The sequence below is a fragment of the Dipodomys merriami genome, unplaced genomic scaffold (genome assembly GCF_024711535.1).
Source record: "Dipodomys merriami isolate MVZ:Mamm:240054 unplaced genomic scaffold, mDipMer1.0.p SCAF_36, whole genome shotgun sequence".
Taxonomy (NCBI): Eukaryota; Metazoa; Chordata; class Mammalia; order Rodentia; family Heteromyidae; genus Dipodomys; species Dipodomys merriami.
The window spans coordinates 693503-712578 of record NW_027205159.1 but is presented as its reverse complement, the minus strand read 5'-3'; the positions used below and the strand labels follow the sequence as shown (position 1 = coordinate 712578).

The window sequence follows — 19076 nt, the reverse complement described above, 5'->3', positions numbered from 1 at the left end:
AGAGAGGTAAGGGAATAATAAAACCTAGAACAGACATCTATGACATCTGTGATGCCACAGAATACAGAGGAAATTTGGGGATGCTACTGAGGGGAAGGGAAAGAGATGAGTAATTATTTCCCTCTAGTGAAGACTCACTCTCAGCTGTGGTGTCAGAGGAAAGAGGAAATTGGCACCAGCCTCACTGGTTCACATCTATAAAAATGGTGGCCTTAATACTAATTAGTCATTTAAATAATGCTAATTAATCATTTGGAATTTGGTAATATGGATTAATATATTTTACATGGTGACCATATTAAAAGTCTTCAAAAGACTTAAATGTCAAAACTTGGGTTGTATCAGCTTTGGCCATATGGGATCAATTTTGAGCCCTTCATCATCGAAATATTTTCCTTCCTGACTTAAAAAATTTTATTTGTATTTTAATTTTTTATTTTAACTTTAAAATTTTTTACTGTGTTCCACCCTTCATCAAGAAGTAGAAGCCAGATATACTGGGCCCCTTAATCTTGGACTTTCAGTCTTCAAAATTGTGAGTTAAATAGGCCTCTTTATGAACTATTTAGCCTTAGGCATTTTATTAAAGCAATATTAAGTCTAAGACAAGGGAAAATTCCTTTAATAAAAACTTCCACAATATGCAGTAGGATTATTTTACTACAAGAAGGCTGGGTGCCAGGATGCTTGAGTTTAATCTAGGAATTTCATAAATGGTCTAAGGCAAGGAACAGCATTCCAGGGAAGGAATATTAGTCTGTAAAAAGGCACAAAGACCTAAAAAAGCATGGTGTGTGTGTGTGTGTGTGTGTGTGTGTGTGTGTGTGTGTGTGTGTGTGTGTGTGTGTGTGTGTGTGTGTATAAATGCAACTTTTTTCAAGAGTGTTAAGTGTGTTGTGAAGGTTAGGTGGGGTTGGCTAGAAACTAATAAGGCTAGGAAAGTAGGCAGGATCAGACTAATAAGAGACTAAAGGCTAGGGCAGTAGGCAGGACCAGACCAAAAAGAGGTTGAAGGCTAGGGAAGTAGGCAAGAACAGACCAAAATTTAAGAGGCTAAGCTAGGCTAGGAAATGGCAGAGGCATTGTTAAAGGTATATGTGGGAAGGAGGGTAAGAGGAGGCTCTGAGGGATTTTTAAGTGGGAGAGCTGCAAGAGCAAACTGGCATGGGAGGATTACTCTGGTCAGTCCTCAGGGAGAAGATAGAGGTTGAAGCAAGGAAAAGACAGCTCTTGACCTAAAGCAGAACTGGTACAAGGAACTGAGAAATATCTGCAAGCCAGGTCAACTAAGACTTAGAGGCAGTTGAGGTGTGATGGGTGAATGACATGAAGAGGCCTAGTAGATTCCTGTTCAGACAATTCTGTGACTGAGGATGGAAAAGCAAAATGAGATGAGGAAAGCTGAGATGTAAGCAGATTTGGATGGAACTTGAGTCCTGTTTAGATGTGCTGAACTTGAACTTCCGTGCACTCAGGCAAAAATAGCAAGTGAAGGGCTGGAAAGCATGCTATTTCTGCCACATGCTGAACACCTGTTTTACACCAGGTGCAGCAATAGACATTCCCCATCTTCCTATTACCCTAGTCTTATAGATGAAGGCGCAAACTAAGAAGCTAGGTAATCTAAGTGATATATACCCTGAGTTCCCAGCACCCTTTTTGCTGTAGTTGTCTGCCATGGCTGCACCTTATAGCCGCCTGAGTAACTTGCAAAAATACCATCACAGGCTACTACTGTCAAGGTCTGTGAACCTGATGCAAGAACCCAGGAAAAGTGTCTAGGTTGGAAAAGGATATATGGGGTCTGCAGTGTACATGGGTCCCGGAAGCCATGGTGTGGACAAAATCATGCAGGCAAAAAGGTCTAGAGAGGGCCACAGCAACTCCTCAGAGGAGCCAGGTGGGGAAGAAAGGAGAGGTTTACAGTATTAAATGAAAGCCTGAGGATCAGCATGGTCAGGAAGGGGAGGGCACATTGGCTTGGGCATGAGGGAGGTCCCTGTGGGCTCTGTGGAAACTTTCTGAGTGGTAAAGCTTAAGGATGAATAGGAGGCAAGAGAATGGAGACTTGAAGTCCATCTGCATGCACAGAGAGATTAGCAGAGAAGAGAAGGAGGGTGCTAGACCACACTGCAGAACCACAGGAGGCTTTTGCATTTTGGGGTGTGTGTGTGTGTGTGTGTGTGTGTGTGTGTGTGTGTGTGTGTGTGTGTGTGTGTGTGTGTGTGTGTGTGTGTGTGTGTGTGTGTGTAAGTAAAGGAAACAAACTCTTTTCTCCCCCGTCTAAGGTGAAGGTCTTATGGAGAGGAACTAAGGGTACAATAGAATAATTCAGGGATAACCCAAAGGGTATGGACCCAAGACTCAAGGTAACCAAGGATAGGCTTCTGAAGGCTGATGGGCCTTGGATGAGGGGAGGGACACTAATTTTTGACATCCTGGAGAAAGATAGATATTCCCACATGCCAAAAGATAGGAGGTAAGAAGGGAAGGGAGAAAATACATAATGATTTCTAGAATGAACACCATGAAATGAATACAGGTCAGCTCCCAAAGACAAGCCATCAACTCTCAATGCAATTGAAAGGCATTTCCTGAATCCTTTTCCACAACCTTTGCTCCAATCTATACATCCCTTTCTGTGCCTTTGCCTCTAAAGTTATGGCTGTGTGACTCCAACACTGATGTTCTTTCTGGCTCCATGGTGCCTTAAGTTTTTCCTATTGATACTGGACTAAGCCATCCTGACAGTTCTTAGCAATCCCACTGCTTCAGATGAGAAAGTTTTTCACTCCACTTCAGCCCCTGGGAACCACTACCCACCAGCTCACTTTTATACTCATTTGGCCATGGGCAAGCCATGCTAGCAACTGACTTCTACCTCCTGGATAGGTAAGTGACTATTCCCAAGTCTAACTTAATCAGAAAGCCTTGAATCCTTACAAATAAATGGGAGCAATTCCTTTATATTTATGACAGGATTAATGCTTTTCTGAAGGGCCAGAAAAGTAATGTTACTTTAAGATCAGAACAAGGTAGAGGAATAAAGAACAGTTAAAAAGTGATGCCATAAGCCAGGCATTAATTATCCTAGCTACTCAGAAGGCTGAGATCTGAGGATTGCAATTTGAAGCCAGCCTGGGAGGAAATCCCATGAGATTCTTATCTCCAATTACAACCAAAAAGCTGGAAGTGGCTCAAGTGGTAGAGTACTCACTTTGAGCTGAAGAGCTGAGGACAGTGCCCAGGCCCAGAGTTCAAGCCCCATGACAGACCAAAACAACAACAACAACAACAAAAACAAAACAAAACAAAACAAACCACCACAAGCTCAGGGAGCTTTTAGCTGGGCACTGGTGTAAACCTGTAATTCTAACCACTCAGGGGGCTGAGATATGAGGATCACGGTTCAAAGCCAGCCCAGGAAGGAAAGTCTATGAGCCCTTATCTCCAATTAACCACCAGAAAATTGGAAGTGGTGCAGTGGCTCAAGTGGTAGAGCGCTAGCCTTGAGCTAAAGAGCTGAGGGACAGCGCCCAGGTCCCAGAGTTCATGTCGGACCAAAAAGAAAAAAAAAAAAGAGTGTACTTACGTTTTTGAAGAATCCTGAATTGGGGGTGACTTTATATGAGAGCAAGCGAGAACATATTTGTTTTGGCTGATCTTAATAAGTGAACTCCGAGGGCAAAATTCCTGTAATAATAGCAAAAGACTTCATTTAATTTAAATCAGAAATAATTTTATTCTAGTTCAAACTATTATAATACCTACCAGTTGTTATCTTATTCAAGGTGACACTTAAGAGAGCAGGTTAACTCCAGAGCCTTTCTTAATGGTTATTTGCTAAATAAAAGTTATTGTTCTGTTCTCACTCATTTCTTCAAATTCTGATGCCAGCTCTGTTCTGAATGTGTGGATACACACACACACACACACACACACACACACCACACACACACACACACACACACACACACACACACACACACACACACACACACACACACACACACACACACACACACACACACACACACACACACACACACACCCCTTTTAATCACTTTCCTTCCCAGCTTTGTTGCAGTCTTGGCCATCTGTTTCCTGTACAACTGTAATCACTACTTCTTTGTTGAATGCCTACCTTCAGCCTTTTCTAGTCTGCTAGAATATCTATTAGAACCCATGTCTTTCCCCCATGACCATACTACTGTAATCCCATGGAGCCCCTTCCTGTGGGTAGACTCCTTCCTTGGGTTCTAAAGCTTTTCCTTAGGGATCTAGGTCCAGTTCCTGATCTCTCCCTGCCTCTGGGCTATGCCTGGGAGCATCTGTTCAATATCCTTTGGTTTGCTTTTTCCCTTTCCATAGTAGACATCCTCAGAGCAGTGCCATATGCTCCCAATGCTTCCTCATGTTCTGCTCTTCCAGATGGTTCTGTTTTCATGAGTTGATGGGAAGATACCACATTCCCTCTTGTTCTGTCAAATCAGATATAGTGCTTCTATAGAGCCATAGTTTATCAAGCACCCCATCCCTAATCCCCTGCAATAGAAACACCTGATGCTAATTCCCAGTTTTACTGGATATTCAGATTCAGCTGGGGGCAGTGATTTAGAGCTCAGGCAACAGAGCCAGATGGTCTGACTTCAAGCACCTGCACAATTGCTTAACCAGGTTTGCAACTTAACTTTTCTGCTTCAACTTCTTTACCTTAAAATGGGGTTAATAGTGCCTATTAACAGTGTGTTAAGGATTCAGTTGTTACTGCCTATAACTCGTATTTAGCCAGACATTGATGGCTCACACCTGTAATCCTAGCTACTTAGGAGGCTGACATCTAAGGATCACAGTTCAAAGACAGCCTAGGCAGGAAAGGCCATGAGACTCTTATCTAACACTAACCACCAGAAAATCAGAAGTGGCACTGTGGCTCAAGTGGTAGAATGCTTGCTTTGAGCTGAAGAGCTGAGGGACAGTGCCCAGGCCCAGAATTCAAGCCCCACGACCAAAACTTTTATTTTATTTTGTTGTAAAGGTGCTGTACAGAGGGGCTACAGTTACATAAGTAAGGTAATGAGTAAACAATGCTAGACAAGAAATGCAGAAGTTTTAACGTAAGCCTCACAATCATCCTACTAAAACAGATACAGAGAAAGACAGAAAGATGATAGACCGACACACACACAGACATAAAATATGCTGTAACTAGAGCTCAGAGAGATAAAGCAACCTGCTCAGGTCATATAACCAACAAAAGGTAGAGCGAGCATTCAGTAATTACAAAACACAGGTCTTTTAAAAAGGCACAGCCGGACTGGAATTCCCGTTTAGAAGGTACAAGTAGTCTTGGGCAAAGGATTATTCCTTTTGCTTTTTATTTCTCCCTGCTTTGTTCTGCCTTGATAAACAAATCTTTGCTGGACTTCTAACAACAACAACAAAAAATACAGCCCATGCTCTTTCTATTCTGCTCCACACATCATCCCTGTGGCCCTTATCTCCAAGGCGGGAATGAGATAGATATCCGGCAATGGCGCTCCGCAATCAAGGGAAGCTAGGAGGAGGAAGGCATCTATGGGCAAGGTGACAACTCTGCCTCTGCCACCTCGACTTTGAGATGTCTGTGGTTCTCATGGAGGGAGCTAGTTAGAAGGAATAAGCTATGAAATACAAATTTGAACACAAGGAGGGAGAAGGGACTGACACACCAACAAAAGAATGGAGGTGGTTCACCCAGGAAGCAGGCCACAAGGTGGCAGAGGAGGACAAGGCTGGGAGGGGCTTAGGAGGTGGCCATATCCACAGAGCTTGCAGAGTAGCACAGAGCAGGAGAGGGGGGAGCAGAGGAAGAAAGAGAAGGGGTGGAGTGGGATGGGAGGTGCTGCAAGGACCTTAGCCCACGCAGTTGTCTAATGCAAAGCCACCAGAATCAAAGGACTGTGTGAGGAAGCCAGGACCATGCCAGTGTGGGCAATCTGTGTGTTCTCCACATAGTAAGCAGAGTTAAAACTACAGGGCATGCAAGATGGGGTTATGCTTTGAACATCTAGTTGTGCCAGGGGAAAGCAAGGCACTGCCCAAACAAAAGCCATTTTCTTTTCTTTCTTTCCTTTCTTCTCTTTCTTTCTTTCTCTCTCTCTCCTCTCTCTCTCTCTCCCTCCCCCTCTCTCTCTCTCTCCATCCCTCCCTTCCTCCTTTCCTGCCTACCAGCCTTCCTGCATTCTTGCTTTCTTCCAGTCCTGAGGCTTGAATTCAGGGCCCAGGCACTGTCCTTGAGCTTCTTTTGCTCAAGGCTAGCACTCTACCACTTGAGCCATAGCACCACTTCTGGCTTTTTCTGTGCATGTGGTTCTGAGGTATCAAACCCAGGGGTTCATGCATGCGAGGCAAGCACTCTTCCACTCAGCCACATTCCCAGCCCAAAAGCCATTTTCTGATCAGGGGGAATATCTTTTTTTAAAGGCCTACTTACTCTACGATTGTTACACTTCAAAACTGTGTAGAATTTATCCATGGGCAAATTCTGTTTTGGAAGTGCTATGACAATGGCAGGAACATAGAAGTCAAATCCTTCAGGTATCACAATTTTGGCAAACACATAATCCCCAACCTGTAAAAGAACATATTTCATAGCAAACATTTTGCTTATCTGTCTCACAGAAAATGTTAGCATAAGGTTGTTTTAGACAACCCCCAAAGACTGGCAAGTGTGGATGCTAAAATTCAAATATATTTATTCTCAGATAAGAGTTCCAGAATTCTTTGGGTTACACCTGAAATTTTCTTTTTTAGTATTTTTTGGTTTTTCTTTCCCTTTTATTTCTTTTCCCATTCTTTCTCCTTCCTCCCTCTTTTTCTCCCCCCTCTCCTTTTCTACTCCCCCTCTTTTTTTTTTTTTAAAGTACTAGTACTTGAACTCAGGGCCTTGTGCTTATTAGGCTTTTCCACTTGAGGAACACACAGCCAAGTCCCATACTTGGAATTCTATCCTACACTTGGCATCCTCTGATCAGTTTGGGGAGGCCTCATCTTGGTAGGACTTTGACAACTGAGAAGGGTCCAAGGGACAGCCAGCAAGAGGGTTAGGGTTCTGAAAGCCATCCCACAATGACTAATGGGACTGGATTGAAGAAATTGCCTAGGATATTTGATATAAAGGGACACGAACAGTATCCTCATATGTCAGAAGACTGTCATTCAGACAGAGGAAAGGAGCAAATTTGGTTGATGTTGCTCCAAACCTAGATTCTATGGCTAAAAGTGACATGTAGCAGAAAGAGAATCCTGCAAAGGGGAGAACAAGGGCTGCTGGTATTTGTCAGTCACAGGGAAGAGTGCACAGAGGTGTACCATAGATCTGGCTGTGAACAGGGGAATATATGACCAAGGCTAATTCTTCCGATTTCTCCTGACTCACACCAAGCAAGAAACATAGCAGCGATGCTTTGTAGGGCTTTCTCTCTACTCCCTGGCCTCGATGCCACAACAGTGACAGGAGGATATGCCAGGGATAGTATAGCTTTTCTGAATGTTTTTGGCAGATGAAAACACATTAGTCTGATTCATCTGTGTGGAGTGCACGCCAGGAAACTGTGTATTATGGTATCACAGTCTAATGTCAACTGACTACAATGTCAAGGGAAATACTACCTGTATCCTTGTTATTCTGTATAATATTAGGTGATCTTTTACAGTTAGTATTCAAGAGCATCAGAAGGAAAAGCAACTCCTTTTCCCTAACCTTTTATTGTCTTGTAAAGTGACAAGTGCCACAAAGTGTGATATAAGTCAATCTGCTTAAAATAGGTAGGTGGTGGATCAGTCATGAGCAAATAAATGGCTAGGTGATGGGGCCCAGAAATCTGGGCACAGACTCTCTCTCTGTAGGAGGCTATTTGGGTTCAAAAAGGGCCACATAGTGGCCCTGTCATCCTCTGTATCCCAAACCCCATGAGTGGTTAAAAAAAGGGGGGAGGTCCCAGCAAATACCTGCAGAGGTGGACAAGGCATGGCACCTCCAATAGGCGTGATAAAGCAGATAGGCACAATCTTGGTGTCTCCATACCTGTACTCCACCAGTGCATGGCTAGAACTCAGACACTTCTTCACAACCCCTGACAAGAATCAAAGAAAACATAAAATATAAAGACAATAATGTGCTGGGCACCAGTGGCTCACGCCTGTAATCCTAGCTATTCAGGAGGCTGAGATCTGAGGATCACGGTTCAAAGCCAGCCTGGGCAGGAAAGTCTGTGAGACTCTTGTCTCCAATAAAGCACTAGAAAACCGGAAGTGGCGCTGTGGCTCAAGTGGTAGAGCACTCACCTTGAGCTGAAGAGCTGAAGGATAGCGTCCAACCCCTTTGTACAGTATCTTTACAATAAGATAGGTTTTTTTTTAAAGACAATAATGCCTGCGCCTTTAGCCTTGCCCTATCCTAACATCTGTGTTGAGTTCTAGCACTCTGTTTAAATCAGCATAACCTTTTGATTTCTCTAAGAAATAATGTTGGATTTAGTCTGATGCCAACTGGGGTTAAACAATGCAGAATGGCGTAGTGGAAGCTCTTGTCTGAAGCCCCCTAGAGGAAGCCAAGAGAATGCAGGGAGCTTGTCCTCAGTATCACCAGCCTCAATCCAGAGGGAACACTAATTCTGAGAAACTGAGATCTCCCCTTTTACTCCCCACTAATCATTTTAGTCCTATTTCTTCCTGTAAAGACAAATTAGGTGGTGGATTTTTTTAAAAAATTGTGAAATAAAAAGAAAAAAGGAACTCCCACCCAAAGCAGCTGATATGTTTCAGATCTAATACTGAGTACTGGATAAATGAAAAAGTAATTAGGCTGAACATATCCTATGGAGTTTTGTAAAATATATGACCAAAATGAAAAAAAGAAAGAAGACGCTTGTCTTGTCTTTTAGTTTTATAACTCAGAGACTTAATATATAATTTTTCTTTGATTATACAAGGTTTTGATAATCTAATTGATATTGTATATACATTTGGAGCTAAATCTCCAGATCAATTAATATATATATATATATATAACTTATATAATTATATATAGTCTACTATAATAAATTCGGGAAAAGTAAATATCCAACATGTTAAGATTCCATTCTTTGTCATTCTAAATTTTAAATCCAATTAATGGGAAATTTTGACACTGGACACTTCCGGGACAGTGACAGCTGCTTGCTGACTCCCACTCAGAGACAGATATGCACTCCCTGGCTCACACATTTGCTTGGCAAAGCCCCGAATCCTTTTATGTGGCAAAGAGGCAGCTGTTGATTTTCATGTTGCTCCATAGTCTGTTGTTTTAAATGACTAATGTGGTGGAAAAAAAAATTTTTGCAACACACATACAAAAGCCAACTTTCCACTAAAGTGTTTAATTTGGGTTTCGAAGTCTTTACACATTATTCACATATTTTCTACCATAAAATGATGTTAGTTACCATTTTAATATTAATAAAATCAATGTCACCGTTTGAGTTTCTACTATGAAAAATTTAAAAATCTTTTAAAAATTTTTTGTATGTTGTTTATTGTAAAAAAAATACTGTACAGAGGGGTTACAGTTACATGAGCAAAGTAATGAGTACATTTCCTATCGAGCATTGTTGCCTCCTCCTACCCCACCCCCCCGCCAAAGTTGTAAAGTTCGTTTCCTTTTTTTTTGTATTTTTTATTTGTGAAAATGCTGTTCAGAGGGGTTACAGTTACATGAGCAAGGAAATGAGTACATTTCCTATTGAGCATTGGTGCCTCCTCTTTTGTTTTCCCCCTACCATCCCTTCCCTCCCACCATCACAACTATACCACCCCCCTCTGCCGAAGTTGTGAAGTTCGTTTTCAGTGTTTTGTACATCTCATTGTTATAATGGGCCATCCTGTATCCTTATTTAAGCATTTTGTTTTTTTCCCTTCCCCTCCCTGAATTAGAGAAGTGTATATACAAGATGCAGGGCACCAACATCAGATACAATAAAAACAGGGGTTATAATGTGGGGGAGGAACATACAAAGAAACACACAAAAAAATCACATAGTACATTATAAATACATTCAAAACAATAGCAAGAAAGAAAAAAAAAAGATATTTGTGTCCTTATCTTGAGGTTCATTTCGCTTAACATCATCTTATTTGGTCATATGTACATAGCTTTTGAACTTTTCTGCTTGTCCTACACATGTACTAGTTATTGCAAATAAGGGAAACCATGGGACCCATGTTTCTTTGGGCCTGGCTTACTTCATTTAATATAATTTTTTTCCAAGTCTTTCCATTTCCTAATAAATGGGGCGATGTCATTCTTTCTGATGGAGGCATAGAATTCCTATATATATATATATATATATATATATATATATATATCACATTATATACAATGGAATATATATCACACACACACACACACACACACACACACACACATATATATATATATATATATATATATATATATATATATCACATTTTCTTGATCCATTCATCTACTGAAGGGCATCTGGGTTGGTTCCATATCTTAGCTATGTTAAATAACACTGTGATAAACATAGTTGTGCTGGGAGCTTTAGTATAGCCTTGTTTGTGATAGTTTGGGTAAATGCCCTATGCTGGGTCATAGGGGAGGCTCTATGTGGAGTCTTTTGAGGAATCTCCACACTGCTTTCCAAAGTGGTTGAACAAGTTTACACTCCTACCAACAATGTAGTAGGGTTCCCTTTTGGCCAAATCCCCTCCAGCATCTGTTATTAGATTTCTTGATTATAGCCATCTAACTGTGGTGAGGTGCAAAAAAATTCTTTTAACTGAGAAGGAGAGGAGTCCTTACAACTCACATCTCTTTGAGCCCGGAACCCCTCACTCAGCTTAGAAGTAAGAATCTGGGAGGCTAAGATGTTCACATAGGCCTGTGCAGCTTCCTCGAATTCTTAGCCTTGAGGATTTAGCAGTGTCTAGTGTTAAATATGCTTTCAGTCATTTGCCTAAGCTACAAAGTTGTGACAGAGGCTATATGGTTCACAAAGTCCAAATTTGCCCTTCCTTCTTTCATCCTTCCCTCCCTTTCTCTCTCCCTTTCTTCCCTTTTCTCCCTCTCTTCCTTCCTTTACACAAAAATCCTCCTATTTCTGCTCTACATCATTGGATCTAGATTTTTGGTACATTATAATGACCTAATTTTCTTTCAGTTCTGTAGCATCTTACAATGTATCTTCAAAACCAGCCTTGAGCTGGGACAGTGGCTGAGCTCTGCAATCATAGCTACTTGTGTGGCTGAGACTTAAAGAATCACAGTTTGAGCCAGCCTGGGCTTTCTTTTAACCCATAGCTGCAGTGGTACACCTCTGTCATTTCAGTGACATGGGAATCTTAACTAGGAGGGCAGTAGTCCAGGGCAGTCTGGGCATAAATACAAGACCCTACATTTAAAACATAACTGAAGCAAACACTGTTGGAAGGTATGGCCCAAGTGGTAGAGTTCAAATCCTAATATCACAAAAAATATCCCACTCTCACTTGGCTTCTTGCTGACTGTACTCTGGGGATCTACAGGACAAAGGATTTTCTATAATTTCTTATGTACGGTTCAAGTTCAGCTCGAATGTTCATCTTCCCTCCCTCACACTGGTTCTTTCTGAGCTCAGTGCCAGAGAGGTAAGCCCATGTTCCTAGCTCTGAAATCCCTCTGAGAACTGTTTTAGGCCTGGGCTGGGGCGAGTGACAAGCAGAAGAGCCTTTGCTGTGTTTCCTTCTTACCTCTAGTAGAGGCCAGCAAGCCCAGGCACCTTCCTGGGTAGGAGTTAGCTCTCTTGCTCAGCCAGAGGCTTCCCTGTAGTCAGCAGAGGAAAACACTTCCTTTGAAACCTCAGTAAAAGTGTTGCTCATACTTAGTGGTCAGGAGATTGGAACATAGTCAAGCTGCTATGTCATGTTGTTTGGTGAAAGGTGCATGCATAGCTCTGAATCTTTGTTCCAAGCAGCAGTTTCAGGCTAGGGGACTGGGTTTATTTTACTCTTGCTCTAAGCATTTTTCAATATTCATAGTCCAATTTAAATCCCAAATTCTCAGAATTGTTCCGGGCACAGCATCCTTCCACCTGCCATCTCTACTGCAGTGTCATCGTACACCTGGGTTGCCATGTTCTCTTTAGTTTTAGAGGTTTGGTTTGTGAGCCATTGGGCTAATTTTTTCTGTTAAGGGTTTTGTTGTTGTTGTTATTGTTGTTGTTTTGTCAGTACTGGGGCTTAATTCAGGGCTTGGACACTGTCCATTACCTTTTTTACTCAAGGCTGGTGCCTTGAGTAAAAAAGCCCCATTTCCTGCCTTTTAGTGGCTAATTAGAGGTAAGAGTCTCCTGGACTTTCTGGTCCAGACTGGCTTTGCACTTCTACCCTCAGATCTCAGCCTCTTGAGTAGCTAGGAATAAAGATGTAAACCACTGGCAGCAGACAATGGTTTTTTAGCTGCTGAGAATGTAACAACAGTGCCCACCCACACATCCCAGGAATTGTCGATGTCCCAAAGCTATATGTGATCAAGTACTGTATTGTACTGATCAGAAATCTTATGAAGGTTTTAATAGTTTTTAATTCTACTTGGGAAGACAAGGAAAAATGAAATTTAAAAAAAAACAGGTGACTTCTATCAAATGGCTAGTGAAGATAAGAGGTAGAATTCATGTAAATGAAAATTTAGGCTTTTTGATCCTAAATCGTAATACTTGGAGAGATTCAGTTCTTCCTTTTCCTCCCATCCTATGGCATAGGGTAGAAGTGATCATGAGTTTCCTGATTTAAAGTGCTTCTTGTCACTGAATAACAGGAAGGAAAACCCATTCTCACTATGTAATCTGATCAAGTTTTGAAATGTATCTTTCTTTGCACCTGTCAGCAAGTCAGGCTAATGATCAACTTGTCACTTCCATTTCAGATAAGGCAGTGTCCCTAGGTAATTTACACTTATCCTTGTAAAAGATGTGATCACATGGAAACTGCTGCCAAGATGCCACAGTTGGTAGCAGTAGCCAACCAGGCCAGCTTTACTCTAGTGTAAACCTGATTTAAATGTGGCTTCCTAATACCCTGAAGCTAAAGTTTGAACATCTTAATGTGACCTGTTATGAGTGACCCCATGCTTATCTCTCTGAAGAACTTATTTTCTATTTTTATTTATATTATTTGTTGACCTGAATAAAGATATTTTACACATATTATTTTCATTACCTACAAAGTTCCTTTCATATTTCTGTTTCCTGCTGAACTGCACCTAGCTGATTCCTTCAGGAACAACATACCCCAGGACATTTGGCCAAACCTTTCAGGTTTAGCCAGACTGAACTGCTTGCTCTTTCTCCAACATGCCAAGTGAATTCCAGACTCAGACCTTAGCACTGCTGTTCTCTACACTTAAAATTCTCTTCCCCTAGATAATCTCAAGATGTGCCAGCTCCTTCTTTAAGTCCTTATTTATATGTCACATTCCCCATGAGCTCTTTCTTAACTATCATATATTTATTTATTTATTTATTTTTGGGTCCGGTCATGGGGCCTGAACTCTGGGCCTGGGCGCTGTCCCTCAGCTCTTCAGCTCAAGGCTAGCACTCTACCACTTGAGCCACAGCACCACTTCCAGCTTTTTTTTTTCTGCTTATGTGGTGCTGAGGAATCGAACCCAGGGCCTCATGCATGCAAGGCAAGCGCTCTACCACTGAGCCACCTTCCCAGCCCTCTATCATATATTTATAATTACAACTTTTACCTTGACATTCTCATCTCTTTTGTGGTTTGATTTTTCCTTATTGCACTCTATCTGACATACTACATAGTTGTACTTATTTATTTGGTTACTTATCTTTCTTTGTAATATGTAACCTCTATAAAGACAATATCTATCTGCCTATCTATCTATCTATCTATCTATCTATCTATCTATCTATCTATCTATCTATCTATCGTGTGTGTGTGTGTGTGTGTGTGTGTGTGTGTGTGTGTGTGTGTGTGTGTGTGTGTGTAAGTAAAGAAACAAGTGAATCTCACAAAATTAAATAAAAATCTACCTGGAAAATAAAAACCATTTTCGTCACATCTTGCAATGACCTTGTGGCCTTTGAGTGGATCAACTTTTTTTGGTTTGCTTTTCTTTGTTGAATTTCCTTGCAATTTCTGTTGCTGAAAAAAACAAAGAGTAATCACTGATGAGAGACAATCCATGCACATAGTAAAAATTCCTTTTTCTTTTTTTGGTTGGTCATGGGACTTGAATTCAGGGACTGGGTTCTGTCCCTGAGATTTTTCTTTCAAGGCTAGCACTCTACCACTTTGAGCCACAGCACCACTTTCAGTTCTCTGGTGGTTATTTGGAGATAAGAGTCTCAGAACCATGACCTGTGTTGCTGCTTTGCTAAAACTGTGAGAGGCAATGGGTCTTTCAACAGGAAAGTCAGTTATCAATAAACTTTGAGAGAGACAAGTATGGGAGGCACAGCAATATACAGAATTGCAATATCCTACTCCATCTCTTCAGGACAAGAAACCTCCTTTTTATAACCACTCTGATAGAGAAAGATTGGCTAATGGATTCTCCTTGTTTTTCTTACCTCCTGGTTGAGAGAACAGTAGATGCTAGAAGACAATGGGTAGTGCTTTCACAGTTCTCAACAAAATTTTTGACCCAGGATTCTAAACCCCAGCAAACTATCAATCAAATTAAAGGACAAAATGAAGAGATTTCTGCTATTCCTAGTCTGAGATTTTCCCTTCCCAATCATTATGTCTTAGAAGGTTAATTGAAAACATAACTCCAGAAAAATGTAAGATTAAAGCATGAAAGAGAAATATACAAACTCTAGGAAGCATTGGATTCATCCAAATAAAGCAGGGAAGAGTAAGCTCAAGATGATGTTTGTGTGTAGGCCATAAACTGCAGAAGTCTCCCAGGACTAAGAAGGAAATAGAAATCCTGCAAATAGGGTGCAGGATATGCACAGTTCAATACCTCAAAATAATTCCTAGAAATACATACATGTATAAAAGCATGCATAGATAGATAGAAAATCATACTTCACAATCAAAACAAAATTGCAGCATAATTTAAAATACCAAGGGAGAAAAGTTAAAGAAATCCTTTTTTGTTGATGTTCTTGACAGCTTTTATTAGTTGGCCTACGTACAACATAAGGCCTTCAAGAGTACTATGTACTTCTAACTTATGATTTGCCCACAATATTTACTCAATTGTAATAATGCAAACACTATTTAGTAGTTGCTAAAAAATTCAAATATTTACAATGAACTTTTGGAAGGAACACAACACCAGCACAGTGTTCTGTGACAGTGAGGGGTGGGCAACATCCAGCCTATGGGCTGTGTAAGGTCCTCAAAATCAGTCAGTATATGATGGGACAGACATATATACTTCTCATCAGCTGCTCACAGCCATTTGCCTGTATTGATAATTTTGTATGGTCCTTGAATGAAGCTACAAATATCCAAATAGCCTTTGGCAGGGAAAAGGTTCCCCAGCCCTGTGATGAGCAGGTGGGGTTGAAAGAAAAGAAAAATAAAAGTACAGAATTCTCCGCCATGTAGAGTCAGGAACTGAAAAAGACTATGAAACTTGACAGGTCTAAGAATATAGGCTTACATATATTAAATACTAAAGATGAAATTAACAAAACAAATAATATATACATACATACACTATTAGAAACAAGAAAAGGAATACTGAGAAAAACTGAGTATGTTTAAACATAAAATATATTTGTTTAAATGTAAAAAAAATCAAATAGAGAAATAGAAGAGTTTGAGTAGAAAAACTTAAAAGTAAATATTTCATAGAAGTTGCTTCTAGGGAGTAGAATTGGGATGGCAGGGAAGGGACACTGTTAAAGCCAGCACGAGCTCCTCTATAGCATTTCAGTTATCATCATATAAAGCAGTATTATGATTAAATAAATCTGTAAATCTCAGAGGAAATAAGTGGAGAAATGATGTCTTTTATTCTTGCTATGAATGAATCAAAGTCCTAGATTCACATGAACAGAAAAGGCTCAAAACAACAGAGCAAAGGATTTGAACACTATACACCATTTCCCAAGTCCTAGACTACCAGAATAAACCCTGAATGATGTAGGCATGGGGCAGACTCAGAGGGGATGGCCCAGCTTTATAGACCGAACTGACATGGGGACCACTATGATGATTTAAAAAAAAACAACAAAAGACTCAAAGGGGATGGTCCAGCCTTATAAAACTGAACTGACATGGGGACCACTACCATGATTTAAAAAAAAAAAGATGCCTCCAGAAGTTGAAGCCTAACCAGGTTTCAAGGAAACAAAACAAAAAAAGTTCAGCCTTTTCTAAAGAACTCAAATCCAAAACCTTAAAAACATAATATTCAAAATTTCCATTACCCCCAAAATGCAACTTAAAAAGATAAAAAAATATGACCACATACTCTCAATATTCCAATATTGAGATATCCCAGATGGAATAAGGATTATAAACCAGCAATTATAGCCATAGCTCATAAAGGAAATGTAAATAGTCTTGAAATAAATGACAAAATAGGTTTTTGTTTCAACAGGAAAATTGAAACTATTTAAAATTGAAATTTTAGTAGTACAAAAACTTATGAAAAATGTATATTCAATAGAAAGAATCGATATGGCAAAAAAGAGTATACTTGAAGACAAATAAACAGAAAGTATCCAATTTGAAGGACAGAGGCAAAAGATTTCTAAGAACAAACAGTATCTTTTCTCTGTTCCAGATAAATTCTTTTGGCTCAGCTTAGTTAAAACCTTACTGGGAGGATTTCACTGCCAGACAATTTCAGAAAAAGCAAAGGAAAAGACTGCTGTTATTTTCCAAATGGCAAATGTCCTGGCTATGAGTGGAGTGAATGTCTGGTTCTGTCTACCACATGAAGAAACTGATTTGTGAAGTGCAACTCTATAGTTTTATTGTCTATGCTTGCTGACGGATCATTAATAGTAAGACTAACTTCTCTCTTTAAACTTTCCAAATCTTTCATTCCATAAAAAGAACAGTTATTATTTCTAATTCCTTCATTTGAGGTCAGATGCTCTTTAAAATATATTAAAAGTGAAAGCTGGGTATCAGTGGCCCATGTCACCAATTAGTCTGTGTGTGTGTGTGTGTGTGTGTGTGTGTGTGTGTGTGTGTGTGTGTGTGCGTGCATGCGTGCGTGCGTGCGTGCGTGTGTGTGTGTGTGTGTGTGTGTGTGTGTGTGTGTGTGTGTACCCATTGTGAGGCATGAACTCAGGGCCCGAGTGCTGACCCTGAGCTTTTGTGCTAGTACTCTACCATTTGAGCCACATCTCCAATTCAGGCTTTTTTTGGTGGTTAATTGGAGATTAATTGATTAATTGGTTAATTGGGCTGGCTTTGAACCAAGGTCCTCAGATCTCAGCCTCCTGAGTAGCTAGGATTACAGGCATGAGCCACTGGTGCCCAGCAGTACAAGCCTTTTTAAGGAATCCAGAAAGCAAATTGTAGTAAATTAGCTAGGAAAGAAGACATGAATCCAAAGCTCTATAAAACCAGTGGTGTGTTTATCATATTGTTCTTCTTTAGTGTCTCTTGGCCTGATCTCATGGTAGCACCAAACAGACAGAAAAAAACAAAAGACGTCCTCAGTTCTGGCTTGAAGACTAGGAAAAGGAAGAATGCAGAAATTACTCTTTTTCTCTTCCTTTTTCTCTCTTCTTTCTCTCTCTCCTCTCTTTCTGTTTCTGCCTCCATCTTTATCTCTCCTCTGTCTCTCCCCTGCCTCTTCTCTCTCTTTCCTCTCTGTATTTCTGTCTCTGTCTATATGTTAGTCCCGAAGAAAACTGTGTGGCAGAGGCAGAATGTTGGAAATATGTGTCCAGAGAAGCCATGACTCTGGAGAGGAAAATCTTGTCTAAGTTGTGGCAGTATAGTTACAAGAAAGTAAGGTTAAGAATAAGCCCTCTTTGTTTCTCCACACCCCTTTCCCTCCTCTTCTTGGTCCAGATACAAATACAATTAAGTAGAAGCATGCAACTAAGCTGGGAACTAGGAATTAATAAGAAAAGGCACTTACATTATTTAAAGGGAGGGTGAAGTATTACTCTAATAGTGAAACAAAGACATCACAAGAAAAGGAAACTATAGATCTACATTCTTCATGACAACACTAGCAAAAACACCAGCAACATGTAAGAATTAAATGTAATAGCTAATAAAACTGGTTTAACATTTATATTGATAGAATAAAGAATATATGCCAGATGGACATTGGTGGTTCAGGCCTGTAATCCTAGCTTCTCAGGAGGCTGAGATATGAGGATTACCTACCCTGGCAGGAAAGTCTGTGAGACTTTTATCTCCAATTAACCACCAAAAAACTGAAAGTGGCACTATAGGCTCAAAGTGGTAGAGCATTAGCCTTGAGTAAAAGAGCTCAGGGACAATGCCTAGGACTTGAGTTTAAGCCCTAGGACCAGCATGCACTCAGATGCACATGCATGCCCTTGCATGTGCTTTTAAGCATTGAAATAATTCAAATGTCCATTAAGGAATGAATAAAACAAGGCATACAGTAGGATTTTAGGTGTCAATATTGTGTGAAATGTGTAGAGAAGGCAAATTTATAAACAGAAATTGGTTAATGGTCACCTAGAGCTGAGGTTGTGAACAGAAGATTGCAGGTGGCAATGAGGATGAAAATAATATTCTAAAACTGGATTGTGGTGATTGACAAGCATGTTACTGAAAAACCACTGTATTGAACAAGGTGAATTTTATAGCAGGTAATTTATAGCTCTACAAATCTAGTTTGTTTTTAAAAAATAGGTGGTCATTTATTTCTGGTTTACTCTAGTATACCCATTCACAGTATTGGGCATATATATAATGTGCTTGATATTATATGAGTGAACACAGATAAATATTTAAGTTTTCTGAATCTATACTGTGCCACACCTCAAGCTCTGAATCTACTTTTTTTCTTGCCCATACTTATAGATAGTGTCTCTCAATCTTTCTGCCTTTGTCATTCTCTCTTACATACT

General features: G+C 40.2%; 1 protein-coding gene across 3 annotated transcripts in view; it reads right to left on the bottom strand.

The window, feature by feature from the left end:
- The window catches only part of Vwa3b (von Willebrand factor A domain containing 3B), a 174464-nt gene that overhangs the window by 10101 nt on the left and 145287 nt on the right, over positions 1-19076 (bottom strand). For all 3 annotated transcript variants that reach the window (XR_011365209.1, XM_069988478.1, XM_069988477.1), the window contains exons 23-26: positions 14073-14184; positions 7993-8117; positions 6476-6613; positions 3593-3693 (exon numbers count right to left, since the gene is read on the bottom strand). Coding sequence is in view for 2 of the 3 variants with exons in the window: in XM_069988478.1 (XP_069844579.1) it covers positions 3593-3693; positions 6476-6613; positions 7993-8117; positions 14073-14184 (476 nt within the window). In the remaining variant the exon portion in view is untranslated. The remainder of the gene's footprint in view (positions 1-3592; positions 3694-6475; positions 6614-7992; positions 8118-14072; positions 14185-19076) is intronic.